Source organism: Acartia tonsa, chromosome 12 (assembly GCF_053477335.1).
Source record: "Acartia tonsa isolate MP-2025a chromosome 12, ASM5347733v1, whole genome shotgun sequence".
Classification (NCBI taxonomy): Eukaryota; Metazoa; Arthropoda; class Copepoda; order Calanoida; family Acartiidae; genus Acartia; species Acartia tonsa.
In genome coordinates, this window is record NC_137271.1 from 27,558,747 (window position 1) to 27,584,533 (window position 25,787).

At 30.3% G+C, this 25,787-nt stretch overlaps 2 protein-coding genes across 2 annotated transcripts in view; one reads left to right on the forward strand and one right to left on the reverse strand.

Annotated features, from left to right (window-relative positions):
- Positions 1 to 25,787, forward strand: part of LOC145333457 (uncharacterized) — a 202,496-nt gene that overhangs the window by 38,799 nt on the left and 137,910 nt on the right. The gene's annotated exons all lie outside the window — the stretch shown is intronic.
- Positions 1 to 25,787, reverse strand: part of LOC145333455 (uncharacterized) — a 70,063-nt gene that overhangs the window by 23,186 nt on the left and 21,090 nt on the right. Inside the window, exons 6-19 of the mRNA XM_080178605.1 lie at positions 20,323 to 20,463; positions 20,067 to 20,115; positions 19,366 to 19,440; positions 18,309 to 18,386; positions 12,261 to 12,469; positions 11,734 to 11,915; positions 6,990 to 7,035; positions 6,339 to 6,749; positions 2,305 to 2,482; positions 1,880 to 1,945; positions 1,521 to 1,619; positions 1,112 to 1,195; positions 805 to 866; positions 456 to 599 (exon numbers count right to left, since the gene is read on the reverse strand). Of these exons, the coding sequence (XP_080034731.1) occupies positions 456 to 599; positions 805 to 866; positions 1,112 to 1,195; positions 1,521 to 1,619; positions 1,880 to 1,945; positions 2,305 to 2,482; positions 6,339 to 6,749; positions 6,990 to 7,035; positions 11,734 to 11,915; positions 12,261 to 12,469; positions 18,309 to 18,386; positions 19,366 to 19,440; positions 20,067 to 20,115; positions 20,323 to 20,463 (1,824 nt within the window). The remainder of the gene's footprint in view (positions 1 to 455; positions 600 to 804; positions 867 to 1,111; positions 1,196 to 1,520; positions 1,620 to 1,879; positions 1,946 to 2,304; positions 2,483 to 6,338; positions 6,750 to 6,989; positions 7,036 to 11,733; positions 11,916 to 12,260; positions 12,470 to 18,308; positions 18,387 to 19,365; positions 19,441 to 20,066; positions 20,116 to 20,322; positions 20,464 to 25,787) is intronic.

Here is a 25,787-nt window from a genome sequence, read left to right on the forward strand (position 1 = left end):
TTATGGCTGATTAACCCACATTCACAGGTAATTTATAATTTTTGCACAGTTACATTATTAAACTCATTTACTTTAAAATCTTGTGAATGTCACGCTACCCGTGGATATAGCTAATATTGTTATTCTTTTTTTGTCGGATATTTAAAGGTTATGACGTTTACTTATTGTATCTGAATTTTATGTAATTCTTTAATATATTTTTTATTCAAGGTTTTACCAATTGCTGAACTTAGCATCAATATTTATGGAAAAATAGTATAAAAGAAGGACCAATTTGCTTTACAAGAAAGCTCCGGAAAGCTAAAACTCCCTGTAGAAAAGAACACTTCCTAATTTTGTTTTGAAATATAAATTGAAGGTGGTAGGAAATCACTCCTCCCCTTTAAGCTCTAACTAGAAGCATCTAGGGAGCAGTAGTAGATTAATTAATAATTAGCAATAATGACCATTACTTTCCTTGTTATCCTGTGTATATACAAAATTTACAAGTCCACCAGAGTTCTTCAATCTGTTTATAAAAGCAATCTCAAGACTGGAGTTGTCTGTTGGATCAACCTTCTGGGCCATCTTTATAAGCAAATCTTTTCCTTGCTTTTCACCTAAAAATATAATTCATATAATTCACAAACAAATGTTAATTAAAATATTTCAAGATTTGTAGACAACAAGAACAAATAAAAGGGAAGAAAGACATGATCTTGTTCCCACAAAAATTCTCTTATTTGATATTGTTTCTTATATTTCAACCCTAATTCATTTGAATAGGGCTTAAGTTTAATTGTAAACAAATAGTTAATTTATTACCTAAAAATTGTTTAACAACTGTAGGTAAATAATGCTCCAAACTAAATCTTTCCACCAAATATCTATAAAAAAAAATATTTTTATTATAACATTTTGAAGTGCCTCAAACAAACTATCTTTTTTCTTTGTTGTTTAAAGGGATTAATATACATATTTTCTACCTGGTAAGGATCTTGTTAATCTTTTTTTCTATAAATAACTTCTATCCTAACTTTCTTATGTTTAGTTCTAATTCAAGCTGGACTAAGCCAGCCGTCATTGTATACAATATAAATTGTACAAAGCAATATTAATTAATTAACAATACCTGTGAATATTTTCTGGATGTCCTCCCATTGAATCCAATTTTAATGTAAGTCCAGACAAAGCTATATGATCATCAATACCCATTCTAAATAGATTATGAAATAGATTATTAAATCTTAAAACCCTATTCGTCAATGAATCATCCATGAATTATATGCCCCCTTCCATAATATATTTTAAGAAAAAAAAGCATCCATGATATGAAGTTAGGTAAAAAGAGATTAACGAAAGCTCCGAAGGGTCCTCTAACGCTGTGATCTCTTGATGAGAACAGATTAGTCCTTTCAATTTTTACTTGTCCAATAACCCATCAAATCGAATGTCAAACAACCGAAAACATAATTTCTAACTAGATTCTAGAGGCTCAGATGGATAGTTAAAAAGTAGTTGCGCTTCCAAAAATGTCTCACCTGTAATATCCATGTAGATAGTCTTGTCTGATTTGTAGATACATCAGATGAATTAGGCGTTTTGAACACGAACTCAAATTGTCAGGGGTCTCAAAAAATCTAGATTAAGTTTTCATGAATTGAAAAAAAGATTACTATCCTTTCGTGTATAGACATAAAAACCCCATAAAACTTCTAGAAATTATTTTCTGAAAATTAAAATCCAAAATAAACATCCAAGTATTTTCGCCGAAAAAAAATCCCCAAAAATGGATAACTTATACAAAATTTCATAGCGAGAGCGCATTAAAAAAAGTTACTAGAAAAAAAAGGAAAAGCTACTGAAAAATAGCTATAATCTGAATAAAAATATGTATTACCTTAAATTAAAAGTACCCATATCTTTATTCTTTGAATCTATTAAATCAGTGTTTAAAGCTGTATATCTGTAAAATAAAAATATTTTAGAAACCAAATTTTTAAAGAATTAAAAAAGCAAACGATGAGTAGACTAGCCAAGTGGGGACATTTAAAGAACTACTGTAAATCTGTGCTGTTAATAAATATACAACCGTGCATAAAATTAACAGTGGGACAAATGAATAGACATTGAAGAGATAAAAATCAACAAGTTTATAATTGTTAACCAACTTTTATAACATTTGTTAGAACAATCATAAAGCATGTTTTAGAAAATAAGATATTTAATGTCAGACACAAAACTAGAATTGTACGAAAACTGTTACTTATATAGCAGCTTCAATAAAAATTCAATATTTATTATATAAGGTTTAAAAATATTTTCCTAGCATGTAAGCTACTGCTCCTACGCCGCGACTTGGACTTTCTAGGATTCTCATTTTCAATATCAAATATTTGCATTTCTCTCAGCTTTGTCAGCTTCCAGCTGGGACTCACATAAAAATATTCATTATCTATCAACTTGGTCAAACAGAAGAAGGACTCGTCCACTTTTTGAAATCCTAAAATAAAAAAGAAAGATTAAAAAAGGACAATAGAATCCCAAAGTAACAATGGACTCTTCGATTAAATCAAAATATAGAAATTATAAAATTGCATTAATACAAATTAAAAGTCAATTAAATCAATTTAAATAAAAAATATTCAACATATTTACTGTCCAAATGACTACACCTTTGCCAATTTATATGTATCTGACATGCCATAGTTATAGAGTAGCGCTAAAAACAGTCTTAAACAATTGCTTTTTTGTATGACTTTACTAACTGTTTATTCAAGAACAGTAAAAAGTTTTTATTTTGAAAATACAAAAGTGTATAAAAACACCTTGTTGTAGCAATTAGTTTTGCTCTCATGTTAACAATGCATTGTAACAAAAGAAAACTTATTTTAGAGGGGAAGCTACCTTATAAACTTGTAAACATATTTGCAGAAATATTCAGTAGCTACTATAGAACTTTTTTCTTAATTTTTACGTCCATCCTTATGGCTAGCTAAATAGGAAACATAATTTCGATGACATAGGCACTTCCGGCCAGTTGAATAAAAATTTTACAAAGCCATTTAATTATTTTCAGTGTAAATTATAAATTTTCATCATTAAAATAAATTATTTAAAGCCTGAGTTCTCTTATTGAATTCATAAAAAAATCGTTCAGCCATCAAAATATATTTATCTATATAAAGGTCTAAAAGCTCCTTTATGCAAATGAATAGAGGCATTTTGTGAAATAGTTCACGTCTGATTTCCTCCCATGCATCCAAGGAACTTGACATATATTCGTAAATATAATGTTATTGTTAAAATAGAATTTTATGTTTTATCGTAAATAAGTGAAGTTAGCATTTAGATTAATTGTTAACCCCTTTTTTAGATAGTTTAGCTTAGATTATGTTAATTTAGGTTAGGTTTCATAGCAAGTCTATCACGTCTCAAAAATGAAAGTTTAGTTTAAGGTCAGGTTAGCTTACATACGGGTTAAAAGAGCCTCGTAACGTAATGGGGATGGGACCCTGCAAGGTTAGAGCCCCGTTAAAATAATTAATGAATCATTTCTGTATTTTAACTTCCGATTCTTATGAAATTTTGTTATTATGGATGCATTTGTTCTTGTTTTTTTTGAATATATGTCACTATTAATCCAATGCACACCACCAAGAGCGGAAAAAATTGCCTTGATTCAATTCAATCTTTTTTCCTTTCTTTTTATTTCACGACTTTCAGTAAGTATACTTTACACTTACATATACACAATAATACACATTCACACAAACGCACACCAAAAACAAATTCTAACGCGAAGCTTTTCTTGAATTAATGCCTTAAATTGTGAACTAGTCTGTTTTATGAATTCAAAGTACAAAAAAAATCACTTACATTAATGGTTTTTTGATATTAGTCGGTTGAAATTCTTAAAAGGTAATTGAGTTTCGCTTTTCAGGATGTTGTCAACCTTGTTTACCGTAAAGTAACACTTTATCTTATTACAAATTTTTATATCATACCAATTTAAATAAAATTTATTTTATTCTGTATTAGCCCATAAAATATTCCAGTAGAAAATAAATGGATTCAGTGCTGTACAAAATGACATTAATATAGAGTAAAATTCAAGGATTGCTACTCTATTTCAGTTTTCTTTATTTTGCATTATAATACAAATTTCGCGTTGGTTTTATGATGCATGCTACAATAATATAAGTATGAGTATAAAGAAACAGTTTTTATTTTGAATATATTTTATAAAATTATAATATTTTAAACTACAGAAATAAGAAACATATCTTAAACCTTTTTTGCCGTGGCTTGGCCAGGAGGGGAACCAGGCAACCACACCGCGTAATGCTAGAGACGATAAAAGTGGTAACTACAGTTGCAGTTAGCTTCTTCAGACAAAGTTAATGCAATTAAAGGGTTAGTTGTCTATCATTTGTTAGAGGAGCATAGAGTAGGAATGTACAGAGAAGGTGTGTGCCTATTATTTCTAGCTAACATTCCTGCGTTAAAGCAGAAAATGGATGACAACATCCATAAAAGCGAAGCTTTGAAATAACTGGACAAACGAACATTGTCATTAACAGTGTCAGAATTGAATTAAGATAAAATAAATATAATAGTTTAAACTAAATTTTAAGTAAATTTGTAGCAAAACTGCCTAAGTATTGGAAACTGTTTAAGGGCATACTTACATTTTTACCACTTGATTATAGAGAAGCTTCGCTCTTAACATTGTACTATGTTGTCCTAGGAATCGGTATTCCAAAAATCAGATGAAAGGGTAATTAAATCACATAAAAAAATTTGGTCAAAAAGTAAAAATCAACAACAGAAACAAAACCAATAATTAGAATAGTAACAATGAATTAGACAATAGTTTATCATCAAGCCAATTATAAAGTAACTGCTAATCTAGAAAACTATAAATACACCTACTATTACATTTAAACATTGTTTATGAGACTGTATTTTAACAAACATGCTCTTAAGCTTTGTATAAGGCACAACTTCTCTATAACTAGGAAATAAGAGTTCGTACTCTTTTGAAGGCAATGCAAATATGTGCTTTTCATGTGTATTTAAAATGGTCATTGCTCAGTCTACCAAATTTCCAGTAAAAAATGTATGAAGTTTAAATTTCCTTTTATCCAAAACATAATCAGCTCATTTGTTTCTGCGCTTTGTGTAGAAGTAGTTGTACTTGTTAGGCTGTGCTTTGCTTATAAAAGTTGTCATTCTATTGGTTAAAAAAATTTACAGATATTTACAAGCAATGTTTGTATTATAAATTGCTCTAGGTACTACATTGACAGAAAAAGTTTTATAAAAAAAATTAAACAAGGACAATAATTTACATTTAGGTACAATTTTTAATGTCTATAGTGAAGGCATGAAGCTTGGATGCTCGTACAGTCACAAATTAATCATAGTCTAGCCGAAATACTAAATATTTCTTAAACAATATTTCTTTGATTCTAATTATTACCCTATTTTCATGGTAGACTTTTGTTTCAATTTAATTAATTGATCTTCTGATTTGTGTTTTTTTTTCAATTAATTGTTAGAATGTTTGTCCATGTCACAATCCTTGTAAGTATGTTTGAAGACTTTAAAAAAATGTAGCAAGAAATTTATGCAAATCACATAAACACCTGTGAACTACCCTATCCCTCTTCCCTGTTTATAGTTCTGCAACTCCATACTTAAGATATGTCAGTACGTTTTTCCTACTGTCCATCACAAGTAAATGTATTATTTCTGCATGAATACTCCATGTCCCTTTTAAATACCTTTCCCTAATCTCAGACTCTAAATGAGTGCAAATTGGCCAAATACAGTATGCACTCCCGCAACCCTAGCTTTACCTTTACCTATATTCTTAGTCAGTGTTACCTTTTGAAAGTGGGGGAGTTGTGTGGTCGAGTAACAATATTTAAGATCATTCCGAAATTTGCATAAGCATATGTCGAGTTTGCACGTGTTTGCTTCTTTCCAAATAGAACGCCCATAATAAACTTATACAAGATTCTCTTCCTCTTTACAATATTGAACCTCTAAGCATTGAATTGACATACAATTTTAATCGATTATGCCCACTTGACAACTAATATGTAAATACGGCCTATGTTAAATATTTAAGCATAAAAATAACTGCGGCTCATGCTTGACTCCGGTTAAGCCAATGCAGAGACAATTGCTGTAGGAAAAAAGATTTACTACTTTATATTAGATATCGATTCTTATAAAAAAAAGTACCATTAAAATCGTTAAATTTTTAATGCTGAACAGTTAAAAATCTTCACAAAAAAGGTTTTAAAATCATAAAATAGCTTCGTTAAATTAAGAATAAAATTTGTTACCTAAAAATCTAACTGTAAGACTGAGAACATCTTGAACTCTTGTATTATCATCTATTTTCAAATTTAATTTTTGTCCAGTCATAACTCTAACAGTTACATTCACACCAGAAGCTTCAGATTTAGCCAAGCATGACTCTATCGGAGGATTCGTGGATTTAATAATAAATTCTGGTTCTAAACGTTGTTGCTGGCGACGGCTTTGTTTTGGTATGGTGGAATGACGAGTGGATAAAGTAGCATATTTGCTGGTATATGGCATTATCATAGCTTCATAATTGTTAGCACTTCGCGTAATTGGTTCAGTATCTTCTTGTAGAGCTTTATCAATAGCTGAAGTAGAGACACTTTTATTTGGATCTAGATTTGGTCCAAATTTTCTTGATAACTTTTCAGTCAGTGGTGGCCGAAATTCTAAAATTAAACAGCTATTTTAGATATGGGAAAATATACTTATACATGCAGTTCTTACTATGCATTGCCTAGACTCTTACTCTCATCATTGTTCTGTGTTTTACAGAGCAGCAATAGAAACCATTTTCTAACATTTTGGTAATGAAACGGGCATTGCAAATAAATGCCAATCAACAATTAGCAAACATGTTTTAACTTGCAGGACTACTTTTATAGAATAAAGTACATCTAATAATTTACCTAAACGTTTACCATAACGTCTACTTCTCTCTGACTCACCATCCAACTAAAAAAAGACATTTTCATTAACAGGTATTACATCATTCATAGAAGCTTAGTGGTAAGTAAAGCACTTAATTACGGTGCATGGTGTGTATACGAAGTCCACAAATATCGACACGAATTTCTGATTCCCAACTAGGGTTAAATGTTATATGTCTAATAGATAAGACAATGTTAATTACATAAAATTCATTCTTAAACGCAAAAAAAGACGGTTAGACCAAATATAATGAAAACCTTTGCATTTTAAAACCAGAGAAAAATCCCGGGGCTGTCCCAAAATGAAAAAATAAGAATTATAGTGACAATCAAATTAAAGATACATTTCCAATTTAAAAGTAAATGAGATCTCAGCAGGAATTTTAGTGGACAGGGGGAGAAGTGAACCAAGGCAGTTTTTAAAAGTATAAGTTAAGTTAATATTTAAAATTTTGTTAAGTATTAAGGCATATATAATAAAGCTGTGAATTTTCCATCTGTAGAAAAAAAATATTTAATACAATTGATTTGATTTCACTTCATCTTATCGGACATTTCATTAGTGATCAACATGGTATGGTTTATATTCATTGAGACACTTTAAAAACAGTGTCAGAACTGAATAATCAGAATATAAATGTATAAAAGTCGAAACAAAATTGTAAGTAAATTTGTTTAAAAACTGCTTAAATACAGGATAATGTACAGCATACTTACATTTTTAGAACTTGATTATAGACATGCTTTGCTTATAATTTTGTGCTTTGTTGTCCAGTATTCAAAAAATCAGATGAATCGGATAATTATATCACATAAAAATTTGTTGTTAAAAAAGTTAAAAATCAGCATGTTTAAAATGGAAGTACGGACATTCTGGTAACGATTATAGAATTGCTACGCTTTCTAAATCGTACCTAACTACTACAGAAACACCATGCAAAGTTTGAAATCGATAGGACAATTCTAACAACCCTAAATTAACGAAAAGGACCTAATTATAGAAAAGCTTCGCTTTTAAAAATTGTTATTCCTGATATATTACGACATGCTGACTGACATTAAAGCCAATTTGTCTGAAAATTACATTGTCATCAGGCCTAACAACAAAAATTAGAAACTTATATTAATTCTCTTCTATATTCTATAATCTTGATTTATGGCCAGTTAAACATGGACCAATGCTGAAAAATTAATAAAATTATTAAAATTATTTTAATAGGGCAAACATTGCCTAAATGTTTTATAAATATTGCCCAATCCATTATTTTTTTTTTTTAATCTGCAAGACGTAATTACCTTGCCTCAAGAAAAACATTTTATCCTTGGCTAAATCCTTTGATTTAATAGGGAAAATTCTTTTTCTCGTATTCATTTGAATCCGGTGGATAGGAACCGGTTCTCATGAATACGAAAAAACTATGTCTAGCATCGTATTATATCCAGTTTTCTACGGATATAGAAATGTACATTCTATATCCGCGGAAAGCCGTTTATAATACGATACGAGAAATAACTATTAAAATTTTTTGTAACAATAACAAGCTCAACAAAATTTAGATACAAGTTTAATTTATTTTAAAAGATCGCTCGTTGTGAGCATCATTTGAATTTAAATAATTTTTGTCAGAAATTGTTATAATCCATAAATGAACATAAAAGTTACAGTCTTTTCTTGATGATCTTAGGATCAACTAGTCCTTTACTTACTTATCTTTTTCTGCTTTCGTTGTCCATCAGTGCTTTCATAACGCAATTGGATTCATTTGGCTGTTAGAAAAGATAGACTGGATTTTTTCTGGTAAAGATTTTCTTAACCAAAGAACATGCAGCATACATACAAGTCCGTAGTTAATGCTCGAGAATACTTTTTAGGGTTGGCAATCCGTAAATTTTTTTGACCGGATTCAGATTCGGATTCTTACAAAAACCCGTCCAAAAATAAAACGGATTCTTCTTTTTTTGTCGGATTCCGGATTCTAGCAATATTTTAAAAGGCTTGTTTTTAAAAAAATCAACGGATTTAATTTTACCGGGTACTGGGAAGAATATAAAGCTGCCCTTTTTTTTGATATTTTCATTGCAGCTTTTCTCCTAATTCTAGACCCTGCATCGACCATTTTCTAACTCTTTCACAACCTAACCTAACCTAAAATAAGCATGACAAGCTACTGTGAAATGAAAATAATTACCAACAAAAAAAACCCACAACTTTGGATGCTACCCACTAACAATTAAGAATCTAAATCCGCTATTAAAAAACGAATTCTGGATTCGGATTGTCAACCCTAATACCTATTTTTTGGCTGCTTTTAGATATAGGAAAATAATTTTGACCAATGAGTATCTTCTCTTCAATACCTCTTGCGTCCGACTGTAATTCGTTCATAATTATACTTAGAAAAATAAGTTTTGACTCCATGTTTAAAGAACTATCTACAATTTTAAGGGAAGCTGTATTTTTGTCAGTATAATCAAACCCCACCCCAATTTCCTAGAAAAATCCCAACTTGTCTCACTTATTCGAAAAAAATAGCCCCCCCCCCCATCTATTATAATAAAGATATCGGGAAAAGTTAAATTAGTCGAAAACCAATACCCCAACCCCTTTTTTTAGCAGCTAAAGACAGAATTTATACCTTACTTAGATTACAGTCCATTGGTCTATCCCTTCATCCTTTAGTTTTTTTTTTTTAGATTAAACATCTATCTTGCAACTAAAATGTTTTCCTTGGTATAAAAATGAAATTTTTTATATGTTAGTATCAATATAATCTTTATCAATCTAAAGCAGTTGGGAAACGAAAACAACTTTTGAGTTCAGTAAGCAATACATTTTTTTCTACATCTTTAATTTGATTTCTTATCTAACACTTTCGAAAATGTAGCATTTTCTCTGTGACTTTTTATTGGTCATGCCTAAAAAAATTAGATATTATGACTGCATTTTTATATTTACATAGTAAGTACAAAATTTAGGATAGGAATAATAAAGATGATTAAATGTTCCCAACTGGTATAACTAATCCAAGGCTGTCTTCCAACATTTCAATCAAATCAAATTAAAATCAGATAGAAAAAGACTGAAACATATCATTATTTTTAAAATTTTGGCTCTTAAAATTTAGAAAGTTATATCTTCGACAATTTCAAATCTTCTTGTACTGTTAGACGTATAGATAATGTAATATAACTGGATTTAACATAAAAAAATTAAAGATACTAACCAATAATAAATTTTTATCAATGGGTCTGAAGTCTGTCGGTATTGCAATAAATTACATTTCATTATTATTTGGTAAATTAGATACTTGTTATAAGGCTGCAAATTTTAGTAACAAAAATTAACATCTATCGATTGAGTCAACCTTGTTTACATAAAAAGTTAATAATTGTCGTTTAATATCAATTAAATGCGGAGCTTTTTACCTTTTATTAGTTGACTACAATGTATAATTTGAGATGTTTTATATTAGTATAAATTATATTGTCACTGCAACGGATGTTTCATCTTATACTAACAAGGATGACAACACCCTGAAATCAAAGCCAAAAAACATCAAACAGGCAAATAAGAAAATATTAAATTATTGAAGAAATAGAAATAATTAGGATTCTGAGAAAAATATGATACTTAATTATAGAGATGGTATTTTTGTTAAAATACAGGTTATTTATGAAAATAATAATAAACTGTAATGAGGCAACAAATAAGTAATGCTTGATTCATTTACATTTATTAAGTGTTTTTGGTTTGTGCTTTTATTCTAAATTAATATATGGTTTTGGTTAACGGTCGGTAGGACTTAAGTTGTAAAGCAGTTGCGCTACCAATAATGTGTAAGATTCAATTATGCATGTGTAAGTGATGTAGCCCCTTGTCTAAGCATTTCCTTTGGGTGTCCATTCACTTCCGCATTCATCGTTTTCACAAAAAAAAGACACAATATCAAATTAATAGAAGGGGATGATAATTTGTGTGAATGGGAAATTTTAAACTGTTATAATAAAATGCGGTTCTGATAAAGTTAGATGCGGAATGCAATACACAGCTCAACACTCCTCAACATAATAAATTTGATATCATCTTGCAAAAAATGTTCATATAAAACTGTGTCACTATTAGATGCGCAGTAAGTGTAGTGTCACATCAAGTAGTTGCTAAAGTGCATTTTAAGGAGGGGGATTTCAATCATAATTATGATTGGTCACTACCAAATTCCCCCCTTAAGTCTAAAGATCTTAAATTTGTCCCAGTTAATTTCTTGTAAAAATTGTGCTGTTTTCATTCTACTTACTCACCATATAGTAGTATAGTATGCCTTCCCTTATTATAACCGACTCCCAGACTTGCGGTTTGTTATAAATATAATGATTATAGTAATCATACTAATTTTACTAGTTAACATCAAAACATTTTAGAAAGTTAATCGTTTTCAAACTTTTTTTCAACTAAGAGAATTTAATGATAATCAGTCATTTCAATTTCTAATTGAATCTTTTTCTCATGGGGTAAAACAAGAATGAAATTATTTTATACCATTGTGCATAGTGTTTGAAATAAACAAAAAATAATAGACAAACAATAGCTTGAAATACAGAGATATATAGTTGCAACTTTTTTCTATATTGGTATTTCTTTTAAAATAGCTTACAGTTAATTATATCTACAACTAATTAACAGAATGTTTATTTTCCATTGTTCTATCACTGCATCCCTGATTACCTGAATAGTTGAAGTACTTCTTCTAGCTTGATTCAATACTGTTGTACTTGTACTTGGCAGGGTTGATGTACTTGTATGTAATGATGATATGGGTAATGTAGATGTACTATTGTGTACTGTAGATGTGCTGTTGTGCATTAATGTACTTCCCACAGGATTGTACAGGCTATGTACTGATGACCCTAAAAAAATCATAATTGAAAAAATAAAAAAAAGAGATTCATTACAAATGCGATGGAATAGATCTACCACTTTTGTATGAAAGGTTAAAATCTGATGCTAAATGATATGTATTAAAGTGGGACAGAAAGATACAATGCTATCTTTTGCATGGAACCTTTTTGAACGGCCGGAAATTATTTTAAGTTATTTTTAGCCTAATAGTCTCAATATTATACCAGCTAAGAAAAAAATTTCAAAACCAAACTTTAAGAGATTACTAAAGATAGAAAAGAAATAAAAAAATGAATAGGAGAAATAGCTAAAAATAATTCTTGTCATTTTTTAAAGAAGGTATAAAATCTTACCAATAGTTACAGTTTCCCTTCTTCTAGTCCTGTTGCCTCCAGGTTTATCCACAGCCAGTGGTTGTCTGCTTCGTGGCCCTACACTGCTCACTGAATAATTGACACACAGAGGTTTGTTGGGTAGCAGCAGATGGTTGGATGAGTGAGGCTTTAGCTGACTTTGTTTCCATTTGCTTGAACCAGGCAGACAATCAGAGGAGGAGTTTATACTATAATAAAATAAAATACTATATTAATAGATTAGAAATAAGAAATAGAAAATATAATCCTTTCAGGTATTATTGAGTACGTTGCTTCCCTTAAATGGAGAACTCAATCGGTTTAGAAGTTATTAAAATCTTAGGCTTCACACAAAATAAACTCAATACTATATGTATATATATATAACTCAAATATATAATAAACACAAGTAACTTAGCTATTGCCAATTCATAATTCAAACTTCTCGTAATAGATATATGACGTGTCAAATATTCATAAAATAAGTTATGAACATTTACAGTTTTTTATTATCCTTGACAATGAAATCCTAATGATCAGAGATGGCAACACGCATTCAGAAGAAGAAAAAAATGAGTTCATGTTTACAAGATAATCATTTTTTTGATATTTACAAAATTATGTATGATATTAAATTTCCTATAAAAAAATCACGATCTGAAGAAAATTAAATATCTAATGGTTGTTTTTCGTAGTTCTATATCACTATTCTAAAATTGTTGTAATGTATGATTGTATGGATTCTACGTGACAAATGACATGGACCCCAACAAAATAACTTTGAATCCATAAACCCCTAATATTCGTGTCAACATACCATTTGAATTGGTAATAGCTAAAATATCAACCAAAAAAATTTCAATGATGACCATGGTCCTGTTGACTGTGGATGTAGAGAGATTCAACATCCATCCCACTTATAATTTAAATTTAAAGGTATGCCTTACCCCTTTATAACTTCACCCCTCTTTTAAAACACTGAGCACGTCACTTATTATGATATAACTATTTTAAATTTAAAAATTATTTTGTTCTCTTCCAATATCACTTCCATATATTTTTAAACTACAAAATGTAGAATTTAGTCAAAAATATTTCTATAGGAACCTGACATATAATCCATTGCCCCCCCCCCCTTCTCTGAACTTTAGCAATAATATTTAAAAATTAAGATTAATGAAGTTGACATATAGAATGACCAAATGCTCACAGATGATAAATTTAAAATCTTGATGAAAATTAATAGACATGGGTTAAAGATCAATGTTAAAAATCACTAAACCAAACAGTTAAAAAAGTAAAATAGGTGTTCCACAAGTGAATGCATGCAATTCCAATACAACTTTCAATAAATCTCAGTTTTAGGGATTTAACCCTTTTGTGTCCCATGGGTTTGCAGCAGGGATTCAAGGAAAAGACAATAAAAGATCATTTATCCACTTTCCTCCTCCCACAAAAATAACTTTTCAATGAAACTCTGCCCCACATAGCAAATACACTTTTTTTAAAGGTTGAAAATTATTTAAGCTGGTCTTGTCCCATCCTTCTCTGAATTAACAGGAAGGTGAAGAGAGGAGACAATAAACAGTGAGAAAATTCAATGGACGTCTGATCACAAAAGCTAATATTCTAATATCCTCTATTATGCGCATTGATTTCGTAAACATAATAAAAAATTAGACTTACCCTTTGGAATAAGAATAATCTTTCAATAAAGATTTGATTGGTTTGCAAGTAAGAATCTTATATCTTTGATATTCCCTAGACACGCGCGCAGCTAAAGAGTTGTGAGAGGCACAAAGATAATTAAAAAAAAAATTAGCTTTTATAAGATATGTAAGATGCTTTCTTAGGTAGATGTATATACGTACAACTACACAACCACCGAGGATTAAAGTCAGTACGAAATAATTACCACCCGTATTTTTACAATTGGTAACAGAGAGAAGTAAATTTACAAACAAAATCAATTCAAACTCCACACCAATAAACAATTGTTTTTATTTAAGTTTCAATTACTTATTACAGGTGATAGAGGATGCATTAAACCATATCCGGGGTAAAACAGCTTGATCCTACCATCCGTTATCACTGCACACACATACACTTAATAACCTACACACACATACGCACACACTCACTATTGGGGGCTAATATTGACAACATGCAACAAGGATAATTACAACATACAAGCAGGGGCGTGTGAGAGTGGGATGCATTCTATTCATTTTTTGTAGGTTCATATGCCCCCCACCCATCAATAATCAAAAGACGAAACTTGTCCAGCAGTTTTAGAGATGATAAATCAACAGGGTTGATGAAAGACAACCATAATAAAATATTTCTTAATTCAGGTGCAGTATCACCCCACCACAAAGGCTCTAGCTTCTTATAAAAGCGGGAAGTTTGTAAATATTTTACTCAAGACACTAAATCGTTACAATTTTCATGAGAAATACGCATTTTATAAGGCATACAAAACGCTCTAATTTTCGTTATATTTAACGTAATTTTGTAATTTTTTTTGCTGGTTATTTCATTTTACATATACTTTTATCATTTTATCAAAAAAAAATTTATCTTTTTTCATCATTTTTTGGAGAAATTAATGCTTAAACTAAGGGTATCTTTAAACGCAAAATTGACGCACTTAGAATAAAAAATGCGTATTGAGTACAAAGGGGGGATAATTTCAAGTCATGCATGTTCCAAAGATATCTTTTTTTCCATAAAATTTTAATGTTTAGTCCACCGGAGATTACCCTGAAAATCATATATCAATTTAGGAAGGTAATTTTTGTAGAATAGTTACTGAATTTACAACTTTATGTACACTAAAAGTATAGTTAAGATCAAAGGCGTGCAAAAGGTTGGTGTAGGGGTTGTTTACACCACCCTTGTAAAATTAAGGGGGATGGATACACCTCCCTAGGTATCCACCCATGTCCACCCTCTTGACAAGAGCCTACACCCTTAGATACACCCCTCTATAAATTCCAAGGGGGTGTAAAGGAAATAAATTTACACCCCTTAAAATAAAGAGTGGGGGGGGGGGGAGGTGTTTAAGGCGGGTGTATAAAATTAAGCCACTGATTAAGATAATTCTATGCTATCTATTTTTAGATAAATTAATCATTAATTTCCAGACTTAACTAAAAAAAATCTTGCAATATTCTGTACAACTGTACTGTACAAATTTTAATCAGTAAATAAAAGTGATTGACACAAGAAGGAGCTCTCATACATATGTAATTAAACCACAGTTAATACCTCTAAAGATATTGATTGATATATATTTATAACTTTTAATATTGTTTACAATAGTGATTAAAGTTAATGTTGGGGAGGGAGATATTTCCCAATCCTCTTTTTAAAGTTTGTAAAAATGTATTACTTATGTAATGAAGTTTTGGTGACATACTTAAATAAACTATCCTTGATTTTGGTTAAAGGGAGCTGTTAAAAGTTGTAAGTGTAAAAAAATTTAGGTGGTTATAAATTAATGGAATATAACCTGATATTATTATCATTTATGTACAAAAAGATTATAGATACAGTATTACACTTTTTTTCATAAGTAAATTGGATAATTTTTTTTATTTTTTATTGCAACACAAGGTTATTTGTTTATCTCCTGGTACAAGATTCAACATTATTATTAGTTAAATCTAATTTTCTATTGAAACAAGCATTCAACCATTTTTACAGTATTATCGATTTTAATATGAATTATTAAATATGTATTATTAACCCTTAACAGTCGGGCCCCTTGCCGCACCTTAATCGGTTGGTGATGGGGTGGGCGTTCAACGCTCCCCCCCTATTATCTCAGTTCCTATTAGACCTAGGGGGCTAAATCTTTTTTGTGCAAGTCCCCTGTTTGATAATAAATTTCCGACCTTTTATAAGTCAAAGTCAATTTTTGCTTAGTTCACCTTTTTATTTAACAACCTTTTTTACTTAAAAATTTTAAACGGTTGTAATTTTCTTATTTTTGAAGCTAGAAGAACAATTTTTTTACAGAAAATGTTTATCTTTAAGTAAATTTTATATTAGAAATACCAAATATAAATTTCAGCGGACGCAGCAGGCGGTCAGCAGGGAAAACGGCTGCGGATCTCTATGAAATTTAGATATGTTATGTTGACATATAAGAAAAGCTTACGTTTAAAAGGGGGACGTAACTGAAGCTTTTTTGATGCTGGGGGGGGGGGGGGGTTTCTCCGGAACCACTTGATGAACCATGCATATTTTTTGGAATTAAGCTTTTAGGGGTATGAACATCTTATGGTTTCAAAGTCAACCCCCTACCCCCATCCCCTAGCCCCCTGGGGCTCAAAATCCCCCTAAAAATGAACATAACCTTAATTTTCTCAGAAACCATTTGACCAATAGGGATGATTTCTTAAACTTAAGCTTTTATGGTTATAAACTAACTTCTAGTTTAGAAGTCACCCCCCTGCCGCCTACTCCTAGCCCTCCGGGGCTCAAAAAAAAACCTAAAAATGAACCTAACCTTAATTTTCTCAGAAACCATTTGACCAATAGAGATGAATTCTTAAACTTAAGCCTTTATGGTTATAAACTAGCTTTTGGTATAGAAGTCACCCCCCTGCTGCTAACCCCTAGTCCTCCGGGGATCAAAAAAACCCATAAAAATGAACCTAACCTTTATTTTCAAGGGGGTGACTTATAATCTAGGAGTTAGTTTATAATCATAAAAGCTTAAGTTTAAGAAATCATCCCTATTAGTCAAATGGTTTCTGAGAAAATTAAGGTTAGGTTCATTTTTAGGATTTTTTGGAGCCCCGGAGGGCTAGGGGTTGGCGGCAGGGGGGCGACTTAAAATCTAAAAGTTAGTTTATAACCATAAAAGCTTAAGTTTAAGAAATCATCCCTATTGGTCAAATGGTTTCTGAGAAAAAAAAGGTAGGTTCATTTTTAGGGTTTTTGGAGCCCTGGAGGGCTAGGGGTTGGCGGCAGGGGGTGACTTATAATCTAGGAGTTAGTTTATAATCATAAAAGCTTAAGTTTAAGAAATCATCCCTATTGGTCAAATGGTGTCTGAGAAAAATAAGGTTAGGTTCATTTATAGGATTTTTTTAAGCCCCGGAGGGCTAGGGGTTGGTTTCAGGGGGGTGACCCCCCCCCCCCCCCGACTGATTAAGGTGCGGTAAGGGGCCCGACCGTAAAGGGTTAATTAAGTGAATCAGTCTGTTAGACCAATGGTAGAAACTCAGCAGATAGACGAGACAGACAGACAGGCAAGAAGAATGATCAAATTACAGTTTGACCATAATAGACAATTCATTAAATAAAATCCAATAGAGAACCTGTGAATGATCAGACAGATGGAGGGATAGACAGACAGACGGACAGACAGACAGTTTTTGAGGCATTAACAAATTAGAATTAGGCTATGCTAGATGATTCATTGAAATCCGAAAAAGAGGCAGTTAGACAGATAGACTGACAAGTGGAGTGACAGACAGACAAAAAAACAGACAGACAGAGGGACAGACAGACAAAGGGGTATTGCCTAAAAACAGTTTGGCTGCTATATGAATCATTAAAACCCACCATAAAAAGAAATTTACATTAGTTTCATTATTTCGATACTCAACGCCCCCCCCCCCCTCCCCAACTCAAAGGGGTTTATTATTTCTTAAAACCAATAAGTGACTTCTCAGCATAATAAAATTTAAAATACTTTTTATTTCATCAATTTATCTTAAATAGAACGAAAGTTATAATCATTTTATTGTCTACAAGAAAAATGCTTTGAGTAAAAATCAACCTAATTGTCAGTAAAAACGTCATATTTATGCATATTTACACAGTAAATAAATTTTAAAATTGTATTCTATTGTAATGAATAACTTAAAGGGGTTGTATGAATTATAAAAAACCTAAAAAAAAACCTAATTTGGTTAAATTAGTCCACGTAAAGATTGATTTAGTACAGTACGTATGAATAAGTTGTCAATTTCCTGCCAGAGTCCTTGTGCCACTGAAGAAATAATAAACAAATATTTTTTGAAAGCTCACCTAGATTTTGTATAGGCAGTGACAGTATTTTGATAAATCATCGATACAACTTCGCCCGATGTTTTGCCTTTAAATCCACTAAAAAAGAAATAGGTTATAATATTAAACAAGGATAAAAATGATCATAAACTTTGCAGGAATATAAAAAGATATTTTAGATAAAAAAAAGAACAGTATTAATAGGTACTGAGTTAGATAGGACAATTGCAAAGATAAGCAATATTGGACGTACAAACGTAGACATAAAACCCATAATAACAGAGCAGCTGCACTACCAATAGAAGTTTTTGTAAAATAATATCAAAGTTGATATTTGATCCAAGTTTTACGTTTATTTGAATAACTATTGTCTAAAATTCAGAATCACCAAAAAGTTAATATCAAAATATTGTTAGACATATATTTTTACTAACATGAACAACCACAATAATATTGCCTACAGCCATAAAATATATATTTACTACTTTGATTGATGGATTTCATGAGAATAAACAACAAGGACGATAACATCTATGAGCTGTGAAGCACATTTGTAATAAATTTTAAAATGTAACCAAACAGAAAATTTACACGTTATAGAATAAATACTCGAGTTAAATCGAGTTAATCTTATATATTCGTATGGCATTAAAAACGAACATGCGATTACAGACAAACCTACTTGTATATCTAGAAAATATTATATGCCTCTCATAAAAATCAATTGAGTAAATTGCATTTCCCCCCCAAAAATTATAATGGACATACGGATGTACATTTTGAATTGAGAGTAGATTTGCTTTTCTAATTATTTTACATGATCCTACTCTTACTTGACCACATATTAATCATTTGGAAATAGATATTTATATTTTCTCAAGTACAGAAATCATTAGTAGTAATTTATATTAAAACATTATCAAACCACAAATATTTTTATAAATATGAATTTCATAAACAGTAAGAAAGAAAACAAGCAATTAAGATTAAGTAGCAAAGCTTTTTGAAAAGATAAGCTAAGATTAAATGCATAAATAGATAGCCAAGAATATAGTTTCACTGAAACTAAAATATTTACCTCCAAAATTGTTGAATACTGAGAAGTACTTGACCAAGATCTACACAACATCGGGACATCTGATTCAACAATGTCCTAAATAAAATAGGGATAAGTAAATTATTACAGGCGAAACTCAGACAAAAGCCGAGCCATAACTATAGATATAAAATATTATTAACTGCTGCTATGGAAGTATTTAAAGTAAAAATACGAAATAAGAAAAACATTTTTTAGGAGAGAGTGAATATTTTTTTGGGGGTGTCCCATCCTTCTAGAAACTAGCTTAAAGCCACCACAGGTCCAATAGGTTTATTCCCTGAGTAGCCTAACCTTATAGGGCCAGCGGTTATAACGGACATAAAGAAAGTGTAAGCTTTACAATATAAAAGCTAAAGTAGAGAAATCAATTGCTTCAGTAGTTATCGAAATCTTAAGCTACAGAAAAAATACTTATATGAAAGGATTTGTACTATGTGTGCATTAAAATTTAAATCTATTTTACCCAGAATTATAAAATAAAACAAGATTGAAATGGGCGATTACAGAACAGTTCAAAGGCTAAAAATGGCAAAGAAAAAGAAAAACAAAAGATTTATGGTTTACTAGAATTTAGAAAAAAAATTAAGCTTTTTAAAATGCCTAGATAAAAAAGGGGTTTAAATTTAAAAACTTTTTATTACAGGCACTATGAAAAGCTTTTGCAAAATATCTTTAAATACCTGAATTCCAGTGAAATGATTGGCTCGATACATTTTTGCAACAAAGCACCTAAACAAACACATTTATCTTAACTTCAGGGACGAATAATTCAAATTTGTTCGACTCGTTATATTTACAATTAGAATACTGCGGTTCATTTAGAGTCATACTTATTATACCATATTCTCCCTTTTTAATACATGCCCTATCAAAACATCAAAACCTGGAATTTGTTGTTGTTGGACTTTAACAAGGATAAAAAATGACAAAAACTACCTATTTCAGCAAGACCTCTCTTTTCAACATCTTTCTCGTCCCCAGCTCTGGATCTTGTGGCATAGATATTTTCATTAGCAGAAGCGCTACTCCGTAGAACAGCAACAGTATTTAGAGATGCTGTCGCTACAGATATTAAACCTTAATTATAAAAAGTTTACATTTATAAAATATAAGGATAATCGCGCCCAAATAAACCGCAGGATTAAAAGTTCAAGCTATTTTAAATAAAAATAGAAAAACGTGACGTGTATCGCCCTACAGACATACAGATAGTGTGCGATATCCTATGCTTTATAGAATACGCTTTGCGTAACAAAAAATGAAAGTGTTATAAAACCGTACAATGTAATAATGATATGTAAGCTAAAAATGCAAAAAAATAAATTCATGAAATTGATTTACTAATTATCAAAAGCAAAAAAATCTTACTTCATGATATACTACAGATAATTTAATCTATACTTGGAATAAAAAAACAAGGATAACTAAAAGCCAAGCTTTTTAAAAAAACCCATAAAATCTAATGCGAGTTGGAAAAAAAGGAGGAGAAAATGTAAAAAATAAAAAGATAAGACGAAAGAGAGAAGGTGATAACTATTATGATGTCCCTCCAGACCATATGCCCCCTCTCCTATCTCTACAGTGAATTCATACATCAGAGAACAGTTTAGAACATAAAATAATCAACAACAAAAAATAGTTTTATCCATCCAACCCAAATTGGGACACACAGAAAACTGTCCCGAATTTGTATTAATTTTGAGGAACAAGACTCCAGTGACGTCATATTTTTCTTTCCCGAAAAAGGGAAGGGGGGTTGAAAATCTCTTCAAAAGAGATGGGGAAAACCCCCTTTTCTGCCATCTCTTTTTTCTTCCCCCCTTCCCTTTTTTTTCTTTCCCCCCTTCCCTTTTTCGGGAAAGAAAAATATGACGTAACTGGAGTCTTGTTCCTCAAAATTAATACAAATTCGGGACAGTTTTCTGTGTGTCCAAATTGGCTCACTGTTGATAGACTTACAGACAGACTTATAAAGTACCTTCGCAAATTAAAATAAATGGCACGCTTTACTTAATTTTGCATAAATTAACCAGGAATTAACCGTGAATTTTTTTTTGCAAAATCTCTTCAACAGTTAATGGACCACATATCCCTAATCGTGTTTATAAAAGCAAGGCTTTTTCATAATTATGGTCTGTACGACTCTACGTTTTAGTCTATAGCTTCTCTAGATACAAATAATTTTGTAATCGTTATGCAATGTGGCTTGAATTCATGAAGCATATCTACTCTTTCAATCATTCCGAGCATTACTTTCAATTGTGTTTAGTCAGAAAGTCTATTAATATTGATTTGTTTATAATATTCGCTTTGGAATAAATGGCATTGCTTGTTTTCTAACCCCTAGCTTAAGGTTAATTTATAAAATGTAGGGGGAGGGGTCCATCCAATGGTAAAACATCAGTGATTATTCCAGTGGTGCACCTTTCAAAGTCATGGCCCGTGAATTTTTTTTATTTAATTGTCAGGATGTACGCTTTAGTAACTTCTAAATTATTTTGTACAATATTTATAAAATGCAAATTCTATATAATTTTTTAAAAGTTGGAAAAAAACAACGGAATATCTATAATACAAAGAAGAATGATGTCTGCCTGTCTGTCCGTCCGTCCGTCTGTCCCTTAAGATCTCGGTAACCACTAAACCGATCAAATTCTACTCTTCAGGGTTTATACCTATTGGTCCTGTGGTGGTTTTAAGCTATTTTCATGGGGGGTGGGACACCCCCCACACCCCAAAAAATGAAAATTCCCTTCTCTTCCAAAAAAAAATCTGAGGAAACTGCTTCACATAAATTGTTGGCGGCAGCACCAGAAATAGATGTTTTTTCTTAAATTGATTTTTTTTTAATTACCTCATGGGGCAAAGCTCCTAGAGGCTAGGGGCGGAGCCGCTAGTGTCTTTAATAGTACTATTTTTAAATTAAGTATTTTATAAGCTGTCACTGTACTTATATTATTTCTTTTATCAAAGTGAAATCTAAGGTTTTCAATTAATAGTAGTAATATTATAAATCTACTTTAAATTTACTTTTTTTATGAAAATTGCATATGTACTATGAAAAACATAAATAGAGATGCATAAGCGCAATAGAGAAACAACTAAAAAGCAAGGAAGTGTATTCATTACAGAAGAACAGAAATACCGACAGATTTACTTTATAGAGTAACTTCGCTTAGATGAAAATTCTAAAAACTGGCGAGACAAGGCATAACAGATTGATCAGCAATTAACTATTCATTTGTGTCGAGGTTTTGTCATCAATCAAGTTGCCCTCACTGATATAATCTCATATTTTGGACAAGATAGCCAATAGTCAATACAATTCGTTAGGCGGAACTTATCTAGAAGAAAAATCACCATATAAACATCATACATATAAACAAAAGTATTTTTGGTAATTGATTTTTTAAAGCGAAGCTGTTATACAATTCATCTCCCTTGTACGTGAGCAAAAAGATATATATTGGGGTTTGCAATAAGTTGCAATGAAAATATATTATATACAATAACAATTATGACCTAATGGAAAGATAGTTTTAAGTTGGCAGTTGTCAAAATGTTTTTAGTTCAGCTACTCTATAACGATATCCATTTGTGCTCATAATAATTAGAATAATCAAAAAGTTTGAGTAGATAACCTTTAATAGAAACAAAGATACTAAGAAATTCTCAATTAGCATATTTTTGACCTTCGCTTTCATGTACGTTGTCATTCTGTTTACTACAAAATTTAACTATAGTAAACTTTTTTTCTAGAAATAAGTGGGATGAAACACTCAAACTATTGTTAAATACCATAAGTAACACAATTTAAAAATCATTAACCTAAAACTTAACCTCTCAATTGCCCTTTGGCTATAAGTTTCTTTTCAATAATTGTGTGAAATTTTGTGGTTGTTGTATTTATCCCACCGCTTAGTTTTCAAATATTACTATTTGTTTTAAAGAAATCTTAGAATATCTTGTTCTTATAACTAATTCATTGATACTAAATATTAGACAATTTGACTATAGCACGAATATCTATAATATATCAGCCTATGACAAATGTCAGCCTGATTTTTATGTTAATTATCAACCATCTATCTCTCATAACAGTTATGAAAATCTTATCTAATTATGAAAAAGATAGATTGATTGACCAGTCCTACTTATAGAGTAGCTGAGCTACACAAAATATGTTAATAATTTCTTATATAGTTATGATGAATGTTACAAGAATGTTTACATATGATGATCAGAGACCTAATGATTGGTGAGATAATGACCAAGTTCTTAGAAGCAAAGATACTCTTTATACCATAATGTTCTTCATAATGTGTGACGGTCTTAAACTGAAAGATACAAAAAAGAATACAGCCTTTTTGTAAGTTTCTTCTTGGAGCAAATTTTATTATGACATAAAATCCCCAGAATTAACAACCTACTACATTCTCACTAATCATACCATGAACTTAAAGAAATAGGCTTGTTCCAATACTTGTAGTTGTACTAAATATAACTTTTCTATTTCATGTATTGAAGATTGTTAAGATTGTTTATATTCATATTGACTGAAAACGTATTGCTGTAAAACATTAAATAAATGAAACACTGTTAATTAGCTTTCTTCAAAAGCAATTTTGATCAATCATTATTTTATTCATCAGCTACTCCATGACTAGCAATAACAATCTATCAAAGAAGTTGTATCAACTTTTTTTTTATAGCTAGCCGGTTCTTTTAGTAAGTAGTAGATGTAAAATTTTTCATAGAATTCAAATATGCAATCGGTTTTTTTGTAGACCTCTTATTTTTTAAGTAATTTAAGTTTTTAAAAAAAATAATTAAGTCGGTTTTAAGGTACTAAAACGCAACAAAATAAAAGAAGAAAATGGTCAGTAAGAACAAAAATAGTAAGATCTTTAATTTGACACCTTACTTTTAAAATTCTGTTGATTAATTATTGAAAAAATCTATTTTTTTAACCTCGGTATAATAAAAACTTTAGACCTAAATATTTTCTCAAACAGACATAAAAAACATGGGTTCATATATACCATTAGAATCAGAAAAATATTACGAATCCATTGTAAGCAAAATTGAAAAAAATTAAAAAATTAAAAAATTACAGAAATGGCCAATTATTTTTTTTGTTCAGACAACACTATTGTTTTCCCTTTTTTACCCCCTCTTTACCCCCTCTTTACCCCCTTCCCATTTTTATACTCAATTGAAGAATTAAGACGTTGCCTGTACAACATAATATGATATTTTCATATAATTCCTTTTATTGTAGTTTATATACTATATTGTAAACTTTTTTTTTCAATTTTGCTTACAATGGATTCGTAATATTTTTCTGATTCTAATGGTATATATGAACCCATATTTTTTTATTTGTGAAATAATAAAATTAAGTTCAAAGTTTTTATTCTCGTGGGTTTAAAAAAATCGATTTTTTCAATAATTACCTGACAGAATTGAAAAAGTAAGGTGTCAAATTAAAGATCTTACTATTTTTGTTCATAATGACCATTTTCTTTCTTTTTTTTGTTGCATTTTAGTACCTTAAAATCGACTTAATTTTTTTTTTTTTAAACTTAAATTACTTAAAAAATAAGAGGTCTACAAAAAAACCGATTGCATATCTGAATTCTATGAAAAATTTTACATCTACTACTTACTAAAAGAACCGGCTAGCTATAAAAAAAATAGTTGATACACCTTCTTTTAGGAAATTGTGATACAGTAACAACACAGCAGATATAATACTAAAACTATATTGAGTCAGAGAGAAATATCCAAGAATTTTAAAATTATAAATATCGGACAAACTAAAATCTAGCTTAATAACATCCGTTTGTGTTTAAATTTTTATATAGAGGACATAGGTTTTTTAACATGACAATTGATAAATAAAACTTTTTTTAGATTGAAATAAAATAAAATATTTCTGTGAAATAACATAATTCTAATTGTAAAAGTATGTAATTATAAAGGAAATTGTGATTAGAATAAGATTGGTGCCAAAAGATTGATGTAGTGATTACTGTTGTATCATATCATTAATACCAGACTATAATATCATTTAGACAATACATCTTTTAATATAAGCGAAGATATTCTGAGTTTTTGTGTCTGTCTGTCATTCTGTATCTTAGCTCTATATTTATTTAATTGAAGATAATTAACTTTCCTTCACTTCCCCATCACTGCAATTTCCTTAACTTCCCTTTCCCTTCCTCTCAATCTCCACCCTTTTCTTTCACTACCTGTTAATGGAGTGGGGACAAAACACCTAATTTAAAAATACCTAATTTAAAAATGCCTAATTTTATAAAAGTCTAATGTGACAAAACACCTAATTTATAAATACCTAATTTAAAAATGTCTAATTTAAAAATACCTAATTTTAA